This window comes from Colossoma macropomum, unplaced genomic scaffold (genome assembly GCF_904425465.1).
Source record: "Colossoma macropomum unplaced genomic scaffold, Colossoma_macropomum, whole genome shotgun sequence".
In the NCBI taxonomy this organism is placed as follows: Eukaryota; Metazoa; Chordata; class Actinopteri; order Characiformes; family Serrasalmidae; genus Colossoma; species Colossoma macropomum.
In genome coordinates this window covers 7,414,202-7,433,435 of record NW_023494795.1, presented here as the reverse complement: position 1 = coordinate 7,433,435, position 19,234 = coordinate 7,414,202, and the positions used below count along the sequence as shown (strand labels likewise).

Here is a 19,234-nt window from a genome sequence, read left to right as displayed (position 1 = left end):
GTCTCCTTCTTCTTTCCCTCACTCCCTCTTTCTTCTCTATGCTCTCTCTCTTTCTCTCTCTCTCTCTCCATCTCTCTCTCTCTCTGTCTTCCTTTCCATGCTCTCTCTCTCTCTCTCTCTCTCTCTCTCTCTCTCTCTCTCGTCTCGTTCATCTCTCTCTCCTCTCACTCTTCCTTTCCATGCTCTCTCTCTCTCTCTCCTCTCACTCCCTTTTCTCTCACTCTTTCTTCTCTATGCTCTCTCTCTCTTTCTCTCTCTCTCTCTCCATCTCTCTCTCTCTCTCTCTCTTCCTTTCCATGCTCTCTCTCTCTTTCTCTCTCTCTCATCTCGTTCATCTCTCTCTCCTCTCACTCTTCCTTTCCATGCTCTCTCTCTCTCTCCTCTCACTCTTTCTCTCCATGCTCTCTCTTTCTGTCTTTGTCTCCTTCTTCTCTCCCTCACTTCCTCTTTCTTCTCTATGCCCCCCCCCCATTGCACTCAGTGACCCGCCCCGTCGGTGTCACTGTAGTTAATACCAGCGCCTGGCCTGCTATTGAAATCATTCTAAAGTGCGCTCGTGTGCATGCTTGCTCGCGCGCCTCTGTGTCTGTATGCGCGCGCGTCTTACGACACTATGCCTTGCTTACATAATCGCCACTGTAACCAATAGCTGCCGCGCGCCAAGTGAGTTTGGCATAAACACATTTTTGGGGCGGGACTTCGGCGGCTCGCGCATAAGACCTGACTCAGACCCGGGCTCGTGCACTCATTCACAGCAACGCCAGTCTTCACCGCGCTGGAGTGTGAGATCGCAGAGAGACGCGGGGCAGCACGCATCTCTCTCTCACACGCACGCACGCACACAGACACGCGCGCGCGTATCACACACAGCCATGAAGCACGAGGGCATCGACGGCATTGAATCTTTTGAAAGCCCGGGAAAGGGCAGGGGTCTGCGAGCCACGAGACCCTACAGGATCGGGGAGCTGCTCTTCTCGTGCCCCGCTTACTCGCACGTGCTTTCGGTCAGCGAGAGGGGCTACATCTGCGAGCACTGCTTCACAAGGTGATTTAAGTCTTCGAAATTAACCGTGTTCGCCTCCGGCAGGGTGCTGGCGTCACGCATTAGGTCATACGATCACTCTTAACCATTACGCATGCGCAGAATCCGTATTATGACTGATGCTGTTATTATTGAAGCATTGTAAAAACATTTTTGATGACCCGCCCTGTCAGTGATTAATATCAGTTGCTTGCTAATGCACTGCTACCTGCAGTGGAAAATCAAACCACTGAGGCAATCAGTATTTAGTAACAGCAAAATCCCTACTGTTCAATGCAGTTTTGGCTATATTTAATTCAGTGCTATGTTAATTCGCACTGTATTTCATTCAGTACTGCAGGTGTTCATTCAACACTGTATTTCATTCAGTACTGTATGCGTTCATTCAACACTATTGTATTCAGTACAGTATGTGTTCATTAAACACTGCATTTCATTCAGTACTGTATGTGTTCACTCAACACTGTATTGCATTCAGTACTGTAGGTGTTCATTAAACACTGCATTTCATTCAGTACTGTATGTGTTCATTCAACACTGTATTTCATTCAGTACTGTAGGTGTTCATTAAACAGTGTATTTCATTCAGTACTATAGGTGTTCATTCAACACTGTATTGCATTCAGTACTGTAGGTGTTCATTAAACACTGCATTTCATTCAGTACTGTATGTGTTCATTCAACACTATTTCACTCAGTACTGTAGGTGTTCATCCAACACTATTCATTCAGTACTGTCGGTGCTAATTCAACACTGTATTTCATTCAGTACTGTAGGTGTTCATCCAACACTGTTTTATTCAGTACTGTAGGTGTTCATTAAACACTATTTTATTCAGTACTATAGATGTGCATTAAACACTACTTCACTGAGTACAGCAAGTGTTAATTAAACACTATTGCATTCAGTATTGTAGGAGTTGATTTAACAATATTTCATTCAGGATTGTAGGTGTTCAATAGACACTGCATTTCATTCAGTACTGTAGATGTTCATTAACTACTGTATTGCATTCAGTACCGTGTGTTCATTCAACACTGCATTTCATTCAGTACTGTAGGTGTTCATTCAACACTTTTATTCAGTACTGTAGATGTTCATTCAGCACTGCATTACAGTCAGTACTGTAGGTGTTCATTCAACACTTTCACTCAGTACTTAGGTGTTCATTTAAAACTGCATTGCATTCAGTACTGTAGGTGTTCATTCAGCACTGCATTGCATTCAGTACTGTAGGTGTTCATCAGACACTATGTCATTCAGTACTGTAGGTTTCATTAAACACTTTTATTCAGTACTGTAAGTGTTCATCCAACATTGTACTTCAAACAGTACCGTAGGTGTTCATTTGACAGTATTATATTCAGTATTGCAGGTGTTCATTCAACACTGTATTTTATTCAATACTGTAGGTGTATGTTCAGCATTGTAGTGCATTTGTCCTTTAGGTGTTCATTCAGTGCTGTATTTCATTCAGTATTGTAAATGTTCATTCAGCACTGCATTTTATTCAGTACTGTAAGTGTTTATTTAACACTATTTCATTCAACACTACATGTTTATTCAACATTGTATTTCATTCAGGACTGCTGCTGTCCATTTATCATTGTATTTCATTCAGTTTTGTAGGTGTTCATTTAAAACTGTATTTCATTCAGTACTGTAAATATTCATTAAACACTGTATTTCATTCAGTACTGTAGGTGTTCATTTAACACTGCATTGCATTCAGTACTGTAGGTGTTTATTGAACAACATTAACTCTATAGGTGTTCATTCAGCCCTCTATTTCATTCAGTACTGTAGATATTCATTCAGTGCTGTATTTCATTCAGTACTGTAGGTGTTCATTCCACACTCTTTCATTCAGTACTGTAAGGGTTAATTCAATTATATATTTCATGCAGTTTTGTAAGAATTCATTCAACAATAAGGATCTGTATCTGAAAGCATGGCCATAGTTGTTGGCTGTCATTGGCTGCTGCTTTTCTGCCATATTGAAATAACATTATTAACAACTATAAGTACCTTATATTTACCTTAGTAACAATTCCTCAAACTCATATTTAGTTGGTAGTAGAAGCTGTGTGTCAATTTTAGGTGCTTTGTATCTGTGAATGCTTTTGAATTGGCGCTTAGTCTTTCATTAAAACATAAATAGCCCACCTGATATAGGCTAGCATGTGGAGTGTGGAGCATGTGTTCAGCATGGAGTTCTGATTCCACTTGACCACATTTGGGCATAGCTGATATAGCTCATGGTATAAAGATATTTCTAGGCTTGTATCATAGGCTCCTCCTTGAAATGCATATTCATGGAATGAAACATATGCCAACTTGTGTCCTTCAGTAATGGGTCCTGTATGCAGCAGGGCATCAGATCCAGGGATAGACACCTGTGAAATGGCAAGGAAATGAGGCAGTTAAATGAGAAATGAAAAGTAGTGCTAGAGAGGTCACATGGAGAAAAGGAGAAAGGAGATATCAGAAGACCATTTCTCTTTTATATTGTAAGCCTTGTATGTACTTGTCCTGCTTCATTTATTTCTGAAGGAATTGTGAATTTTAATACAAAAAACTGTTATTGTGGCAAGTGAAATGAACTTAAATCTATGTCTAATATTTCTTATTTTTAGTCTTGCTGTTGAAAGAATAAGATTGTTCAACTAAAATAAGTGGAAGTGATTTGATCTAGTGATGTATTTTCATTCCATTGGCAATTTTTGCTTGTTTCTTAAGCAATTATTTCATGAAACAAGGATAATGATCTTCTAATGGAATAACACTAAATTACTTAAAACTAATAAAATGTCTAGAAACAGGTCGGACAATCTTATAATAATCTTACGCCAATTTCACAATGTGAAATTCTAGACATTTTGCCTACATTTAAGATGGTTTAGCTTGCCAAGATATTTGTACTTGGCAAGGTTATCCATACACTCTCAAAAAAGATGGTTCCTCAAGGGTTCTTTAGTTAAGACAATGGCTCTGTATAAAACCATGAACACTCAAAAAATATTTACATGTTTGAGGGTTTCTTTGCATCATGAAATGATTCTTCAGATTGATGAAGTGATGGAAAATGTGCTGTATATGATTCTATATAGAACCTTTTTGAAAATGTTTCTGTATAGCACCAAAAAGGGTTCAAGCTTGACATCATAACAATAGCAGAACCCTTTTTGGTGCTATATAGAACCGATTTCAATTTCCATCAATCTGACGAACGATTTCACGATACAAAGAATCCTTTAAACATGAAAATGGTTCTTTGAGTGTTCATGGTTCTATATAGAACAAAAAAGGTGTCTGCTATTGTTATGATGTCAAGCTTGTAACACTGGAAGAGCCTGATTTGGTGCTTTATAGAACCAATTCATAAAGATTCCTTATCAATCTTAAGAGCCATTCCATGATGCCAAGAACTCTTTAAGGACGAAAACGGTTCTTTCAGTGTTCCTGGTTCTATAGAACCAGTATGCCTCATTCATCAACCGTTCTTCAGAAGAATTTTTGGTAACACTTTCTATGAATGTCACCTTTGTAAGCATCTATAAACACATTCATAACATGTTATAAGGCATTCATAAGACATTATAAACATAGCTATAAATATTTATAAAAATGCATTACACATTATAGCCATGTTTATTATGCATTATGAATTATTAACATAATACATTATACGTACTGATCATAACAAATTATAAGAGCTCATAAGTCGCTCTAAGTAAAGTGAAGCATACTGTACTAAAGCCTCCTCCAGTGTTAAGAGTGAGGCTTCAAGTTGAAGTATTTACTGAAGGATTTACTGAAACACTAAAACATACACAATGAAGCACATTACAAGCTTCAAATGTCAGAGTTTAAACTAGAGCTGCCATCAGTGTTTTACCCAATGTGGGAGAGTCAGTCTACACCACTGTTAGCTTGGCATTTGTCTTTACTTTACGCTCTCCAAGCTGGGACTGACTTCTTTGGCACTGACATTATAACATGTTATTAACACTATTTATAATGCATTATATTAACAATTCATAATGTATAATAAACATGGCTATAAAGTGTAATTCAGTGTAATTCTTTTTTATAAATATTTATAACCACGTTTATAATGCCTTATGAATACATTATAACATGTTATAAATGTGTTTATAGATGCTTACAAATGTGACATTCATAGAAAGTGTTAGCGAATTTTTTTTCTTAAACCCCACTTACATGTTTTTTTGTGAAGATTCAGCATTCACCAGTGTTTCCTTATTTGGGGTTTGTTCTTAGGTAAGAACAGAATCTACACACACTCAAGAGCACAAAGGTGCGAACGATTCTACGGTTTAAGAACACATCATGAATCTGACATAGACTTTTTCTTAGGACCTTTCTTAAGAACATATGTAAGAAAAAACTTAGGAAGATAGTGGAGAATGAATCCCAATGTCTTTACTGAAGAACCCCTGAAGAACCATCTTTTTAAGACTGTGTGATACAGGTTAACTTGGATAACTTTGCCACCAATACTTATATGGCCAGCCAATGATCCCAGAAAATTAGAAATGAACACTTCTCGCTACTGAAGCATTGTAATTTTGTCAAAAATAAATGTAATCAGGTGGGCTCTTTAGAAGAGGCAAGGGATAGGAAGCTGTAACAAGAGCACATTCTTTGAGAATTAGGACAGGGCCATTTGTGGGAGCTCACCTCAGAGCTTCCAGAGAGCGGCCCAGGAGAGGCAGAGTGGCATCCAGAAATGTCCTGATTACTGCATTGCAGAGGCAACCTAATTTCCCACCCCCCAGTTCCATGAGACTGCAATGGAGCAGAATAATAACAATACTGTCACAGATTATCTTGCCACCGAGCCAACAACCATTGATCTGCTATGCAGGAAAGATGCTCCATGTCTAGCAACAGATTCTGAAATGAAACATGACAAAGCTTGTTCAAACCAGTGGTAGACGAGGTACACAAATCATGTACTTCAGTTAAAGTAGAGAAACCCAAGGTAAAATATCACTACAGTAAAAGTAGAAGTTCCTCTACGGAGCCCCGCTGGTGACATCCTGTATAAATAAAAATAATGCGTGGCCACGACTTAGTAAGGCATGGGAATGAGATGATTAAGTCGTGGCCACGGCTTAGTAAAGCGTGGGAACGAGATCCTAATGCGTGGCCACGACTTAGTAAGCCGTGATCTCGTTCCCACGCCTTACTAAGTCGTGGCCACACATTAGGATCTCGTTCCCATGCGTTAATAAGGCGTGGCCAAGCATTATTTTTATTTATACAGGATGTCACCAGCGGGGCTCCATATTCCTCCCTTTAGACCTCCACTTGAGTAAAAGTACAAAAGTATTTGCCTTCAAATGTACTTAAGTATCGAAAGTGAAAATACTAAAAGATTAATTATGACTCTAATGTCATGTTATAAATTTTGTAACAAGACTCGCTTCACTAACTCATTTTAGGTGAAAATACTCCAGTGTCACTCTTGGTAAACCAGTCTTTTAATAGAATGTCATTAATTAGTCTGACGCTGATGTCTATTAAAATGATCATAAGCACAAAACACTGAAGGCAAACAATTTCCATTAGGTAGAACCAAGTGGCTGAAATAACCTTTTGCAAACAAGCAAAGTTTCAGTTTAAGATTTATTTGCAACTTAGTTACAAGTTTAGGTTTAATAAAAACTTGCTTTAAACTCAGATTCACAAATGAGTTTCCTTTACTAAACTGCATTTGTACATCTCTGTTCATAAACATAAACTAGCAAAAACAAATTTACTATAAAATGAAATAGTGTTTGTATAAATTCAGAACAAAGACACGTCAGTCACAACTGCATATGTGTACATATTTCTATATTGTGGTCTATTTACACAAAGTTAGGTTAGTTCATCATTTATGTTGAATAGACACTCCCAAATTTTTACACCGCTGCACTGATGTTGAACCGTTTGCTTGCACTGGGTCGGTATGACCAACAGGTCAAAACATGCCCAAAACAAAGTGCGCACTGTGCCCTGATTGGTGTGCTTCCTTCACGCTTGTTTTGTTTTGACCTCTTACGTTTTTATGCACACATAAGCCAAAAGGAACGACAGATTTCACACAATGTAGTGGAGTAAAAAGTAAGATATTTGACTTTGAAATGTAGTGGAGTGAAAGTAAAAAGTCGCCCAAAATGGAAATACTTCAGTGAAGTACAGATACACGAAAAAACTACTTAAGTACATTCACTTTGTTACTGTCCACCACTGGTTCAAACCAAGCAGAACTGGGTTATAGGCAGCACTCATTTCCATCCAGTTAAGACATTTTGTCTTTCATTTTGAAAAGTTTTCAGCATGTTTGATGTTTCTTGGCCAATTCAGACTAATTGCTGAGTTTGTTGAAGAGCTGTAATGAGAGGGGTGTAGTATAGAGTAGCTTTATTAATGGGGTTTCCAATATGCAGAGTCATAACACAAAGAGATTACCACACAAGCAGGCAGGTAAACAATATATACTTGAGTGAATAAGCCCTGAAGCTAGCTGCAGGTGTCTGCAATTATAAGTGGGTGGAGCCAGGGTGGCACTGGAGGTGGTGTGAGCAAACTGCAATATTGCAGTAGTTACCAAACCTGGTCCTGGAGATCTTTGGCTATGTTCAGACTTACACAAATCTATTTTTTTGGCAAATCCAGGTTGCATCCAGATTGATTTTTGATCAAAAAAGCAGTCGGAACATGGATGGCCTTCCTACAGAGTCTAGTTCCAGCAACAATCTGCCACACCTGCTCTGGCTAATCAGCTTCTTCAGAAGTTCCTGATAGGCTGGATGAGAGGCAGTAGTGTTAGGTAAGGGAAGGAGGAGTGCTAGATGCAGGTAAGTAAATCTCCAGGAAGAAGGTTGGTGAACAGAGGCCCCCTGCAGCTCTCAGCACAAAAAAAGCTAGGGGACCTGGACCATGAGGAACCAGAGTTGGCTCCCTAAATGACTAGGGCCTGCTGGCAGGTTTATTATACATTGCTATAACCTTAGAATAGCTCAATCAGTTTGCATTGAAGTCCCTGTAGTTACTGAATAAACAGCCTTAGTATGTAACGAGTCTGGCAGCTTGGCACAGGGCTCCATAGCATAGACAGGGGCTGGATCAGCAACAGGGACAGTAGGAAGAGGGACAGTACCGGAGCTAGATCCAGACCAGGGCCTAGAGCAAAGCAGCTGAGCACAAGACTGTACAACACTAGGTGGCAGGCTGTGGGGCAATCCTTGGGGACGGCACAGGCACCTTCTGAGAAGCTAAAACTGGAGCTGTCTAGAGAGCCGGTACTTAAGCCACCATGGGCACAGAAACAGGAGTGACTGTAAAAAGGGTTTACCGAGTGGCTGCAAGGAGAGTAGGGTCTCCCCAGTGAACACAATGACATTGGACATACAATTGCTGGACCTGGAGTGAATTGAAATCTGGATCTCAAACTGGACCTCAGGGATCACCAGACAGTCCACACTTTTGCTTTATCCCTATGTGTTCCATGTTAGTTGGAGCCAAAATGTAGACCATATGGGGGTCTCTAGAAGAAGTAACGATAAACAAATCCAGATCGACTGTATAAATATGATTTAAAAAGATGTTCAGAAAAGGCTCCAGGCTTACTAAATGGAAAGTGCTCCATTTAGGAAAATAAAATACCTCCTTATTAGTAGATTATGGGGATGTCAGGAAAGCCAAATGTACACAAGTTGTGACATGCATGAAATTAGAGTTTAAAACATGTCAAACACATTTTTTTATTTGATTAACTAAAAATTGTGCAACAGTTTTGTGTTATGTCATTAGGTGAGGTTTAGTTTCTATCAAAAAACTATCAAAAGTTTGTTTGATTAACAAAATAGTAGGCAGCAAGTATTTGTTTTTATGCATTTTCACTTTATTACTTGCAGTCAGTGAAATGGAAATGAAGCTAATGGGGTTCTTGGTGTTTGTTAAGGAATGTTGCCCTTGGATGTGGATACTGATTCTTCCAAAAGTTAATTCAGAGTCTAGAGTTACACCAAGATTTCTAGCTTTAGTTTTTATTTGTAGAGCCAGATTTCTAAGTCTTTCAATCACCTTTTTCCTCTTTGCTTCACTACCAATTACAATTATTTCTCTTGTATTCATCCAGCTAACAATGCTGGACAGACATATTACCAGCTTGTATACTGAAGTGAAATCATCTGGAGCTACAGACAAAGTTGTGTATCATCTGTGTAGCATGACTATGAAAATTGATGCCATGCTTCTTAATAATCTGACCAAGTGGAAGCATATACAAAGAAAACAGAGCCTTGTGGTACACCACAGAGAATATCATGCTTATCTGAGATATGTCTTCAAGTTGAATGTGTAGAGAATCAGTATAACACTGTTCCAGAAAGATCAACCAAGTTCTCAAGCCAATTTAGAAGTGTTCTGTGGTCTATAGTATGAAATGCAGCAGTTAAATCCAGAAGCATAACTAACAAAAGATCACCAGCATCAGCAGTTATTCTCAGATCATTCACTACATTCACTCCAGCCAAACTGGAATTTTTCATGGATCTTGTGTTAATTTAAGAAATCTTTAAGATGTGAGAGAACAGAAAAACTCTTGGGTTGTTTCTGTTGTCGTTAATACTTTTTCAGTAGTATTTCTGTCTCTTTGTTTGTACTGCATTGTGATACATATTGATACAATTTTTAAGTTGCATGAATTCAGTAGCCTTTTTGTCTGAGGCTTCATCAGTATGGAAATTGAAATCACCAGTCAGAAGAGTTCTATCATTATTAGTTACACAGATGGACATAGTTCAGACAATTGTGGTGAGAAGGAGGGTGTGTATTTGGGTGGGTGATAAACAACCACCAGCAAGACTGGTTCCTCACATTTAAAGAGCAGACCAAAGCACGAACAGGTTGTCCCCCAAAGGTCATGTCTATAAATATGGCTGAATGTCTGCAAGTCTTGGCCCATTTGTGGTGATGAAACTAATTCTTTAGCAACGGCTGTTTTGCTTGTTGTAATCAAGTAAGGCAATAAAATCAAGCATCTGATGATAGAATACATTTGTATGGACTGACTGTGGGCAAGTTTATTCCAATCAATGTAACCTAAATAGTTTTTCCATTAGCTCCTCAAGTCGTTTTACCATAATAAACATGGTAAAATGGTTTGGAGAGCTGATCCTAGGACACCACTGTGAGATGTCTCCAGTGCATCTCTTTTAAAGCTAGAATGTGTCTCAATACAGTGAGATTTACACTAAGCTTGATATTTATATCTCAGTGCTGCGATCTTGTATAGGAAGATTACTACTCTGCTTTACGGCTGATGAGGTTTCAACTGTGTCTAATGGTTCATGTTATATGAGGTTTGTATAAGCTCTCTAAGTGTGTCAGTGGGTATTTTCATCCTTCTGCGCAACACAGTGTGTGTTTCTGGCTTCCATGAGGACACACAATACCATGTGCTGTAATAAGGCACCAGTGTGTATGTGTGTGTGTTTATTGGCAGCCATGGTGAATTGTGTGTGTGTAGGCCATATGCTCTTGGCGGGATAATCATTGGGTTGTTGTTGTCATTTTATGTGTGTGTGTGTTTATAAAAATAACTGTCTCTGCTTTTCTGTAGGAAAGAGGGACTTGCTAAATGCGGAAAATGCAAGAAAGCATTCTACTGCAATGTGGAATGTCAGGTAAGACGTATGTATTTTAGTTAGAGCTTGAGTTTATTAAGGCGGCAGTTCTTAATCTGTTTACCCTTTTATCTAGACTTTTGCATAAAAGTACCACTGGCTGCCAAATGAAGAATAATATAATTTCAATAGTGAGATGCTTCTACTTGTGTGTTCCCTGTGCTGGATTTGAGTTGGGTGGGACTATATTGGATGACAGTGATGTCATATGATTCCATGAATCAATCAGAATTAGCGCAGATTTTTTGTCAGCAGCACCCCCCCCTACAGTGTAAAATCACTGTAAAGTGCAGTGTAGTACAAAAAGAAAAAAAAACAAAAAAAAGATGGAGGTGAAATTTCGAATGATGAATTCATTCAAAATGGACCATGAAGCATGTATAGAGCACATGCTGTCAGCACATGGTGGTTGTTTTAGTTACAGAGGGGAAGCGTGGATCAGGTTACGTAGCTGCTGCTACAGAGAGCTGAAAAAGGAACTAAAAGAGCCATGTTCCAGTTATAAATATTCGCTATCAACCTGGAAAAATGACTGGTAAGTGGTGATGACTGGCTGATTGCAAACAGAGAATAGGTGACAGCTGTTATGCTGCTCAAATGCTGGTGCTCCAGACTGAGTATTAGAAAGGCCAATAGTTCTTTTCTCCAACTGAATGGGAAGTGCCCACCCTGTGCCTGCTACTTGCCACCACCACCCCCCACCCACATAGCTATGCTCCCGCTATTAGTGAGCTGACTGTAAAATCTTAGGAGAACAACACACAACAATGTTTCCTACAAATTATCACCAGCTAAGTCAGTCTGATGTTCTTGGCCCATTGCCTCAACTAACAATTTTTTTTCTAATGCTAATATGCTAATTGAATTGTGCTGTTCTGCATGTATTAATGTGTTTGTGTTTCGCAGAGAGGAGACTGGGCCATGCACAAGCTGGAATGCTCAGCAATGTGTGCATTTGGGGAGAACTGGTGTCCATCAGAGACGGTCCGACTGGTGGCCCGGATCATTGCCACACTGGTCAGTACCATCACTGCAATAAGAGTCATTTTGTAATAGAACATATTGCATAATTACATAAATAGCTACATTAACTGCAATTATTAATTATTTCCTCATCAACATTTCTGACTTGATTTTCCACTTCTTCCAATATTTAAACGAGACAAAAAACATGTAAAAATGTACAGGATGGTTTTCATTCAATAATGATAAAACATCTCTTTTACTTACAAACACAAATGTGGATTGAACGTTTTACAATCTGTACTTTCCACACAATCTCCACTTGTTCCAATGAGCTATGAGTGAGAAGCAGGTCATATAAAATGACAGCATGCTTTCATTATCACGGGCTGTAACTGGGACTTTTAAGAGTTAAAAAGCTTTGAGCAGCTTCCAAAAGGACAGTCTCGCTGCAGCAAGGACAGAATGTTGGACAGCCGTGTTAAGGACGCCCTGTGGCCGGAAGGCTTGCGTGTACAGCAGGTATCTGCAGTGTGTGAGTTATTCCGGCCTCTATCTGTCCAGCGGGCTGAGATCCAAACCTAGAGTTAACGGACACTATGTAAGCTAGAAGATGAGGAATGCACGGCGGGTGGTTCAGACTGTCACTGAGAGATGAACAGAGAGAAAGAAGATCCTTCTTTCAGCGATACAGCCACCACTAATGAGCAGTTTATAAATGATTCAGTTGAGCACAATGGTTTTTTAAAAATGTAAAACCTTAAACTCTGAGGGTCTGTATGTGGGACCACATGTCTTTTCCTCGCCCTCATAGCTAGAACTTACAGAACTTACACTATTGTTTAATAGTAGATACTGAATAATTTAATTATTGAAGCATTCATTGTAGTTACTGATTCACTTATAGTAGTTAATAAATAATTTAAAGTCATTACTGAAAAATATCAAGTACACTCTTAAAAACAATGGTTCTTCAAGAGTTCTTTATTAAAGAAAATGGTTCTATATAGAACCGTGAACAATCCACGAATCCTTTGCATGATTAAATGGTTCTTTGCATGGTGAAATGGTTCTTTTTCAAAAGGGTTCCATATAGCACCAAAAAGAGTTCTACTACTTTTATGATAAAAGCTTATAGAAGAACCTTTTTGGTGTTATATAGAGCACTTTTCAAAACCATCTAGGGCACTTTTTCCATCAATCTGGAGAACCAGTTTATGATGCAAAGAACCAGCTAATCATGCAAAAGGTTTTGTGAGTGTTCATGGTTCATGGCACCATTTTCTTTACTAAAGAACCCTCGAAGAACCATCTTTTTTAAGAGTGTCACTGAATAATTTTAGTTGTTATTGAATAGTTTAAGGTACTTTTTGAATACTTTACAGTTGACACTGAATTATTTGTAGGAATTACCAAATAATTTATAGTAGTTATTGAACAATTTATTGTAGCTACTAAATAGTTTATAGTGTTTAATGAATAATTTGTAATAGTAGTTTTTGAATGAGTGGGCCCATATTCCACATTTTAATTGCACTTTTTCTGAAGATTTTTTTCATACTAAAAACATTTATTTTATGTAACTGACTGAACTTTGTTTTAACCTCTTTTTATATCCAAGAATTAAAGGCTTTTATTGTTCAGTTCAGACCAAAATCCTCAACAACGTAAGAAAAATCTGCTTCCTCTTTTGGATCTGTGGATCCTTTGGTGGGCCGAAATGACCCTTTTGCTTCCCAACAGCCAGGAATAGCACAACGTGTATTAGTTTTCCTACATTTCTTTCACATAAGCACTCATAGATAAAAGCATTTCATAGGCAATCATGATGAATTCACCATAGGCTGCTTTTGCAGGGTACAGTACATGGTGCTGTTTGAAACCTTACCAATGTTTACACAGTAAATTAAACCCTTTCAGTTTTTTCTAAGTTTAAAGCTGAGTGATAAGGGTGGGGGTTAGGGGGTTGACTGTTTGCTTTCGTATAGCTTGATACTGCAGTGAAATCTGAATAACGGTTCTCGTTCTTTATCTCTGATATGCAGAAAGTTCAGAAAGACAGGAGTGCATCAGAGAAGCTGCTGCTGCTGAAGGACATGGAGGCCAGTAAGTAGCAATAAACACCTCCGTCATTTTGTCTGCCATCTCTGTCTGTACTTGTGTCTGTCCTTCTGTTTGTCTGCCTCTGCTCCTGTCTCTCTTCAGGCTGGCCAGTCAGGATTGAGGTCATTTACATACATCAGTTACAAAGGCACATTAAGAAGAGCAGCCTATACAATTTTAAGAGATAAACTGAGGTTGGAAAATAGACTTGACAGAGTTTGGTACATAAACCCACACAAACGGTATAACACTATGTATTTATGTTTATGAGACTATTTATAATAATTAACATTATATACCCCCCCCACACACACTTACTTATTGCCTAATATTCAATAATAACATATTAATAATTAATTTTATGTACAGGTCAAAGTCACAGGTCAATATTCTCTGGAATAAAGTGATCAAACTTAATTAAAACCAACCTAAATTTTGTAAAAAAACACACAATGTAAATAAAGACACACATACAAGAAATAACAATGCTATATTATGATTAATATGAACTTTATTAGAGAAATGAAAATGTGTTTTGCGTTATAAGTCAGCTGTTATTCTTTTCAAAACCTTATACCCAAAATTGCTACAAACATATTTTTCAGAATGAAACTCTTGATATGTTCATGTGGTAACACTTTCTATGAATGTCACCTTTGTAAGCATCTATAAACACATTCATAACATGTTATAATGCATTCATAAGGCATTATAAACATGGCTATAAATATTTATAAAAACGCATTCCACATTATAGCCATGTTTATTATGCATTATGAATTGTTAATATAATACATTATAAGTACTGATCATAACAAATTATAAGAGCTCATAAGTCGCTCTAAGTAAAGTGAAGCGTACTGTACTAAAGCCTCCTCCAGTGTTAAGAGTGAGGCTTCAAGTTGAAGTATTTACTGAAGGATTTACTGAAACACTTCAACATACAAAGTAAAGCACATTACAGGCTTCAAATGTCACAGTTTACACTAGTGCTGCCATCAGTTTTTTACCCAATGTGGGAAAGGTAATGTACACCACTGTTAGCTTGGCATTTGTCTTTACGCTCTCCAAGCTGGGACTGACTTCTTTGGCACTGACATTATAACATGTTATCAACACTACTTATAATGCATTGTATTAACAATTCATAATGTATAATAAACATGGCTATAAAGTGTAGTCCAGTGTAATTTATTTTTATAAATGTTTATAATCATGTTTATAATGCCGTATGAAGGCGTTATAACATGTTATAAATGTATTTTTAGATGCTTACAAAGGTGACATTCATAGAAAGTGTTACCGTTCATGTTTCCTCTCTCGTGGTTCAACAGCCATTATTATTTACTCTTAATAGTCCTCAGATTAAGGCTCATAGTGGGAAAAAATGGTTACTGATTTCTATCAGATGCTAAAATATAAGACAACAATAGGATACAGACCTTCCACTAAACCTGCTCAAGTGTAAGGCCTGCAAGCAGCTAAACAAAACAGAGCCAAGTGGTTTCACATAAAGAAAATATACTATGTAAACACAAGTTTGCTTCTTTTGACAAGGATTTGATGTATTTTATTAAAATTTTATTCGCCTGTCATCTTTTCATACATTTTAATTATGTAAAAAACACAGTTTTTTCAGCGTGTGTACTGTATATGTGTTTGTGCGTATGCATGTGTGTGTTTTTGTGTGTGTTGCTCAGATGTGCTGTCCTGAGCAGATCCTCATCAGAAGAGATCACGCACCTCTGTGTGTGTTCATTATGAGAGAAAACGGTACAGTAGTCACCAAAACGCAATGTTTACATTTAAAACACATCATTCTACAACACCCTATACTGTTTCATCTCATTACATGCCATATTATTCTACTGCATTCCATCCCATTCAACATCCTATTCTGTTCCATTCTATGTTATTCCATTCAGTAGTTCATTATACTCAAATTCCATTCAATTCCATTTTACTGCGTTCTATTCCATTCAACAATCTATTCCACTTAGTTCCATTTCATTCAATAGCATTTTGCATTCAATAGCATTAATGTCCGTACTCTTCCACCATGGACTTGACCAATCACGGACAGCTTCCTAGATCCACGTCACCTGATTATTGAACTGTTGTCACCTGTGCCCTGTTACCTTACCATGTATATACACTGATCAGGCATAACATTATGACCACCTCCTTGTTTCTGCGCTCATTGTCCATTTTATCAGCTCCACTTACTATATAGGTGCACTTTGTAGTTCTACAGTTACAGACTGTAGTCCATCTGTTTCTCTGCATACTTTGTTAGCCCCCTTTTACCCTGTTCTTTAGTGGTCAGGACCCCCATGGAGCCTCAGAGAGTAGGTACTATTTGGGTGGTGGATCATTCTCAGCACTGCAGTAACACTGGTGGTGGTGTGTTACTATAGGTTGTGCTAGTACGAGTGGATCAGACACAGCAGTGCTGCTGGAGTTTTTAAACACTGTGTCCACTCACTGTCCACTCTATTAGACACTCCTTCCTTGTCAGTCCACCATGTAGAGATGATAGCTCATCTGCTGCTGTACAGTTTGTGTTGGTCATCCTCTAGTCCTTCATCAGTGGTCACAGGACGCTGCCCGCAGGACGCTGTTGGCTGGATATTTTTGGTTGGTGGACTATTCTCAGTCCAGCAGTGACACTGAGCTGTTTAATATATAGTAAGTGGAGCTGATAAAATGGACAATGAGTGTAGAACTAAGGAGATGGTCATAATTTTATGCCTGATCGGTGTATATTGTTGCTGATTTGGCTTTGACCCACACATGTTTTTGACCTTCTCTTTTCGGTTACCACTCTAGAAATTCAGCAGGAAGAGTCAGGAAACTGGAGCTTCAGAGTCCGAGTTTTTTTCGTGTACATGCAGAGAATCATGCACGGGCACTGCTTGGTCACCAGTCTGTCACCAGTCTAAAGAATACATGGTAGTAGAGATACTAAGGATCAAGGGAAGTAGCAAAGAGGGAGGGGAGGTAGGTGACGATCAAACAGGTTGGGAAAGATGGGGAAGGGGGTTTGGGGACCCCAGGGAGTGAAGTTGTTCTCACCTCAGGAGGAACAATACAGATAAAACACCAAAAGACACCCAACTGTAAGACAATACAGCTGACACGACAATAGGGCCAACATATGTTAGAGCATAGTAGGAAGCACATGTGAAAGGACTTCCTCTCACCACCCACGTTTGTATTTCTGGTCTTCGCTGTTCTGACCTGGTTTGGCTTTGACACTCCCTTTGTTAAGTCACGCTTTGTTAATAAATACTCTTTGAACTTTTACATTCGCAAGCATCTGGTCAGTTGGACTAACGTTACAACACTGCAGCCTATTTTGTTGCATTTCATTTCATTCAACAACTCATTCTATTAAAATCCCATTTCATTTAGCCCCTTTCAGCACCCCATCTCATTCCATTCTGTTATACCACATTCAGTTCTATTCAGTTTTATTTGCCTCACTGTTTTCTTCTGCATTATATTCCATTCAACACCCTATTCCTTTCCATTCAACAGCATTTTCCATTCAGTTCCATAAACTAGCCTTTTCAATTGTATCCCATTCCATTCAGTAACTCATTCTATTAAAATTCCATTCGTTTAACACCCTTCAGCACTCCATTCCATTCTATAATACGGTATTCGGTTCTATTCCCTTCTCTTTGACACACTATTCAGTTACATCCATCGTATTCTACCCTGTTCAATTTCATCCCACGGCTCAGTTTAATTTCATATGCCTTTTGTCATTTTTTCCATTTTTTCCAACAAGGCTCAGTTTGTTTTACTGTTGTCTTTTCTGTACATTCTGCTAAGTGAGCAGTGTGATGAGCAAACATTGAAATGTATGAAGCACTCTTGATCAGTGAAGCTGTGTATGTGCTTGTCACGTGTACTTGTCTGGGCATTGCTGCTCTGAATGAAGTCAAATAAGCCATTGACTAGCTTCTGGGCTCTGTAGTGCACTTTACCAACAGCAGGGAAGTACTTCATACTGTAATCATGACTACACAGAGCTTACACAACTTGCCTGCTCTCTCTCTCTCTCTCTCTCTCTCTCTCTCTCTCTCTCTCTCTCTCTCTCTTGCTTAGACCTGGATAAGTTGGATAATGAGAAGAGGGAAATGAATGAAGCAGATATTGCTGGTCTGCATCACTTCTACTCTAAACACCTGGATTTCCCTGACCACCAAGCCCTGCTTACTCTTTTTGCTCAGGTAAACACACAACCATGCAAAAAAAATGGTATAGTATATTGGCAACAGAAGGCATGTTAAATATGGTCAGTTTTCTCTATTATTTATCATTATACACTGTAAAAGTGGCTCATCAGATCAACCTAAAAAAATATTTCATGTAGGAAAAAGTAAAATAACTTGTGTGATTCAACGCCAAAAATTGAAAGAATTGTTCATTCGAAGTATTTATTTATTTATTACTTGTTACCAAATGAATAAAAACTCCAAAAAGCTATGCTCATTTCTGGTAGCACTCCTGTGGGATTTATAGTAGTATATCAGTGAATATTTATTGCCATTGTAGATTAAGAACAGACATTTGAAGCTTGTAACAGACATTACAATATGTTGTCGTATGTAGCAGGTTTGCAGTGACTCAGTAAAGGGTTCTGGCATAGAGCCATTTCTGTTTTCATCAACTGACTAAAACCTAGTTAGACAACTCGTAGTCACAGTATCTGTAACTTCCAGAAGGTCTAGAGTGAAGTTTTTTTTACACAAAATTGGCAACTTGTAGTTATTTACATTCGTAATTCATCCACCAGCTCCTGAAGGCCTAGCCAACGGAAGAACTTGCTTAGCTCTATCTACCCAGATACCACTGTGAAAAATTCTGATTTGACAAGATTAGATTTGGACCCTTTTGTTTCTCGTAAAAATTGCACAATGAAATAAGAGTATTACAGCAAGGATGATAATTCTATAAAGAATAATGAACTATAATTTTTTTAGTTCCTAGAAATCATTAGGCCGTCTCTGAAAGTCTAAAAGGCTGGTGTTTAGCTGTTCAGGTTACCAGTGTGAACTATAAAGTGGCAAAGAAAGACATTGTATCACAACACTGTTTCTGCTGACTTAACAACTGTGTCAGACAGTTAATGACAGGCATTTGACTGTGTCAGTCACCTTGAGGTCATGGGTCAGAGACCTCTCAGAGTGAGGGCAGTAGCGGAAAGGCCCTCTGCGTTTTTGTCATCACCTGTTCAGATCTTTCAGAACAACTAGGAGTGAGAGTTCCTTTGACGTTTCAATAGGAACCCTTTAAATGTAACTACCTGCACTGGGCTGAAATTTGACTGGTTCTATGGAGTGGATTGATTTTAATCTAGTATGAATCTGCAGTGTGTGTAGTTTTACAGTCTGACGGTAATAATTGTGG

The 19,234-nt window shown here is 38.5% G+C and overlaps 1 protein-coding gene across 4 annotated transcripts in view; it reads left to right on the top strand.

Moving 5' to 3' along the window:
* The first annotated feature begins 726 nt into the window (after positions 1–726).
* The window catches only part of LOC118815311 (N-lysine methyltransferase SMYD2-B-like), a 36,106-nt gene continuing 17,598 nt past the window's right edge, over positions 727–19,234 (top strand). The window contains exons 1-5 of one of the 4 annotated variants that reach the window (XM_036581342.1): positions 727–1,045; positions 10,684–10,747; positions 11,654–11,764; positions 13,756–13,816; positions 17,930–18,054. In XM_036581342.1, the coding sequence (XP_036437235.1) occupies positions 873–1,045; positions 10,684–10,747; positions 11,654–11,764; positions 13,756–13,816; positions 17,930–18,054 (534 nt within the window). In that variant the 5' untranslated portion in view covers positions 727–872. Of the gene's footprint in view, positions 1,046–3,415; positions 3,563–10,683; positions 10,748–11,653; positions 11,765–13,755; positions 13,817–17,929; positions 18,055–19,234 lie in introns of those variants that run through there. The other 3 variants (XM_036581340.1, XM_036581343.1, XM_036581344.1) reach the window with 3 other exon arrangements.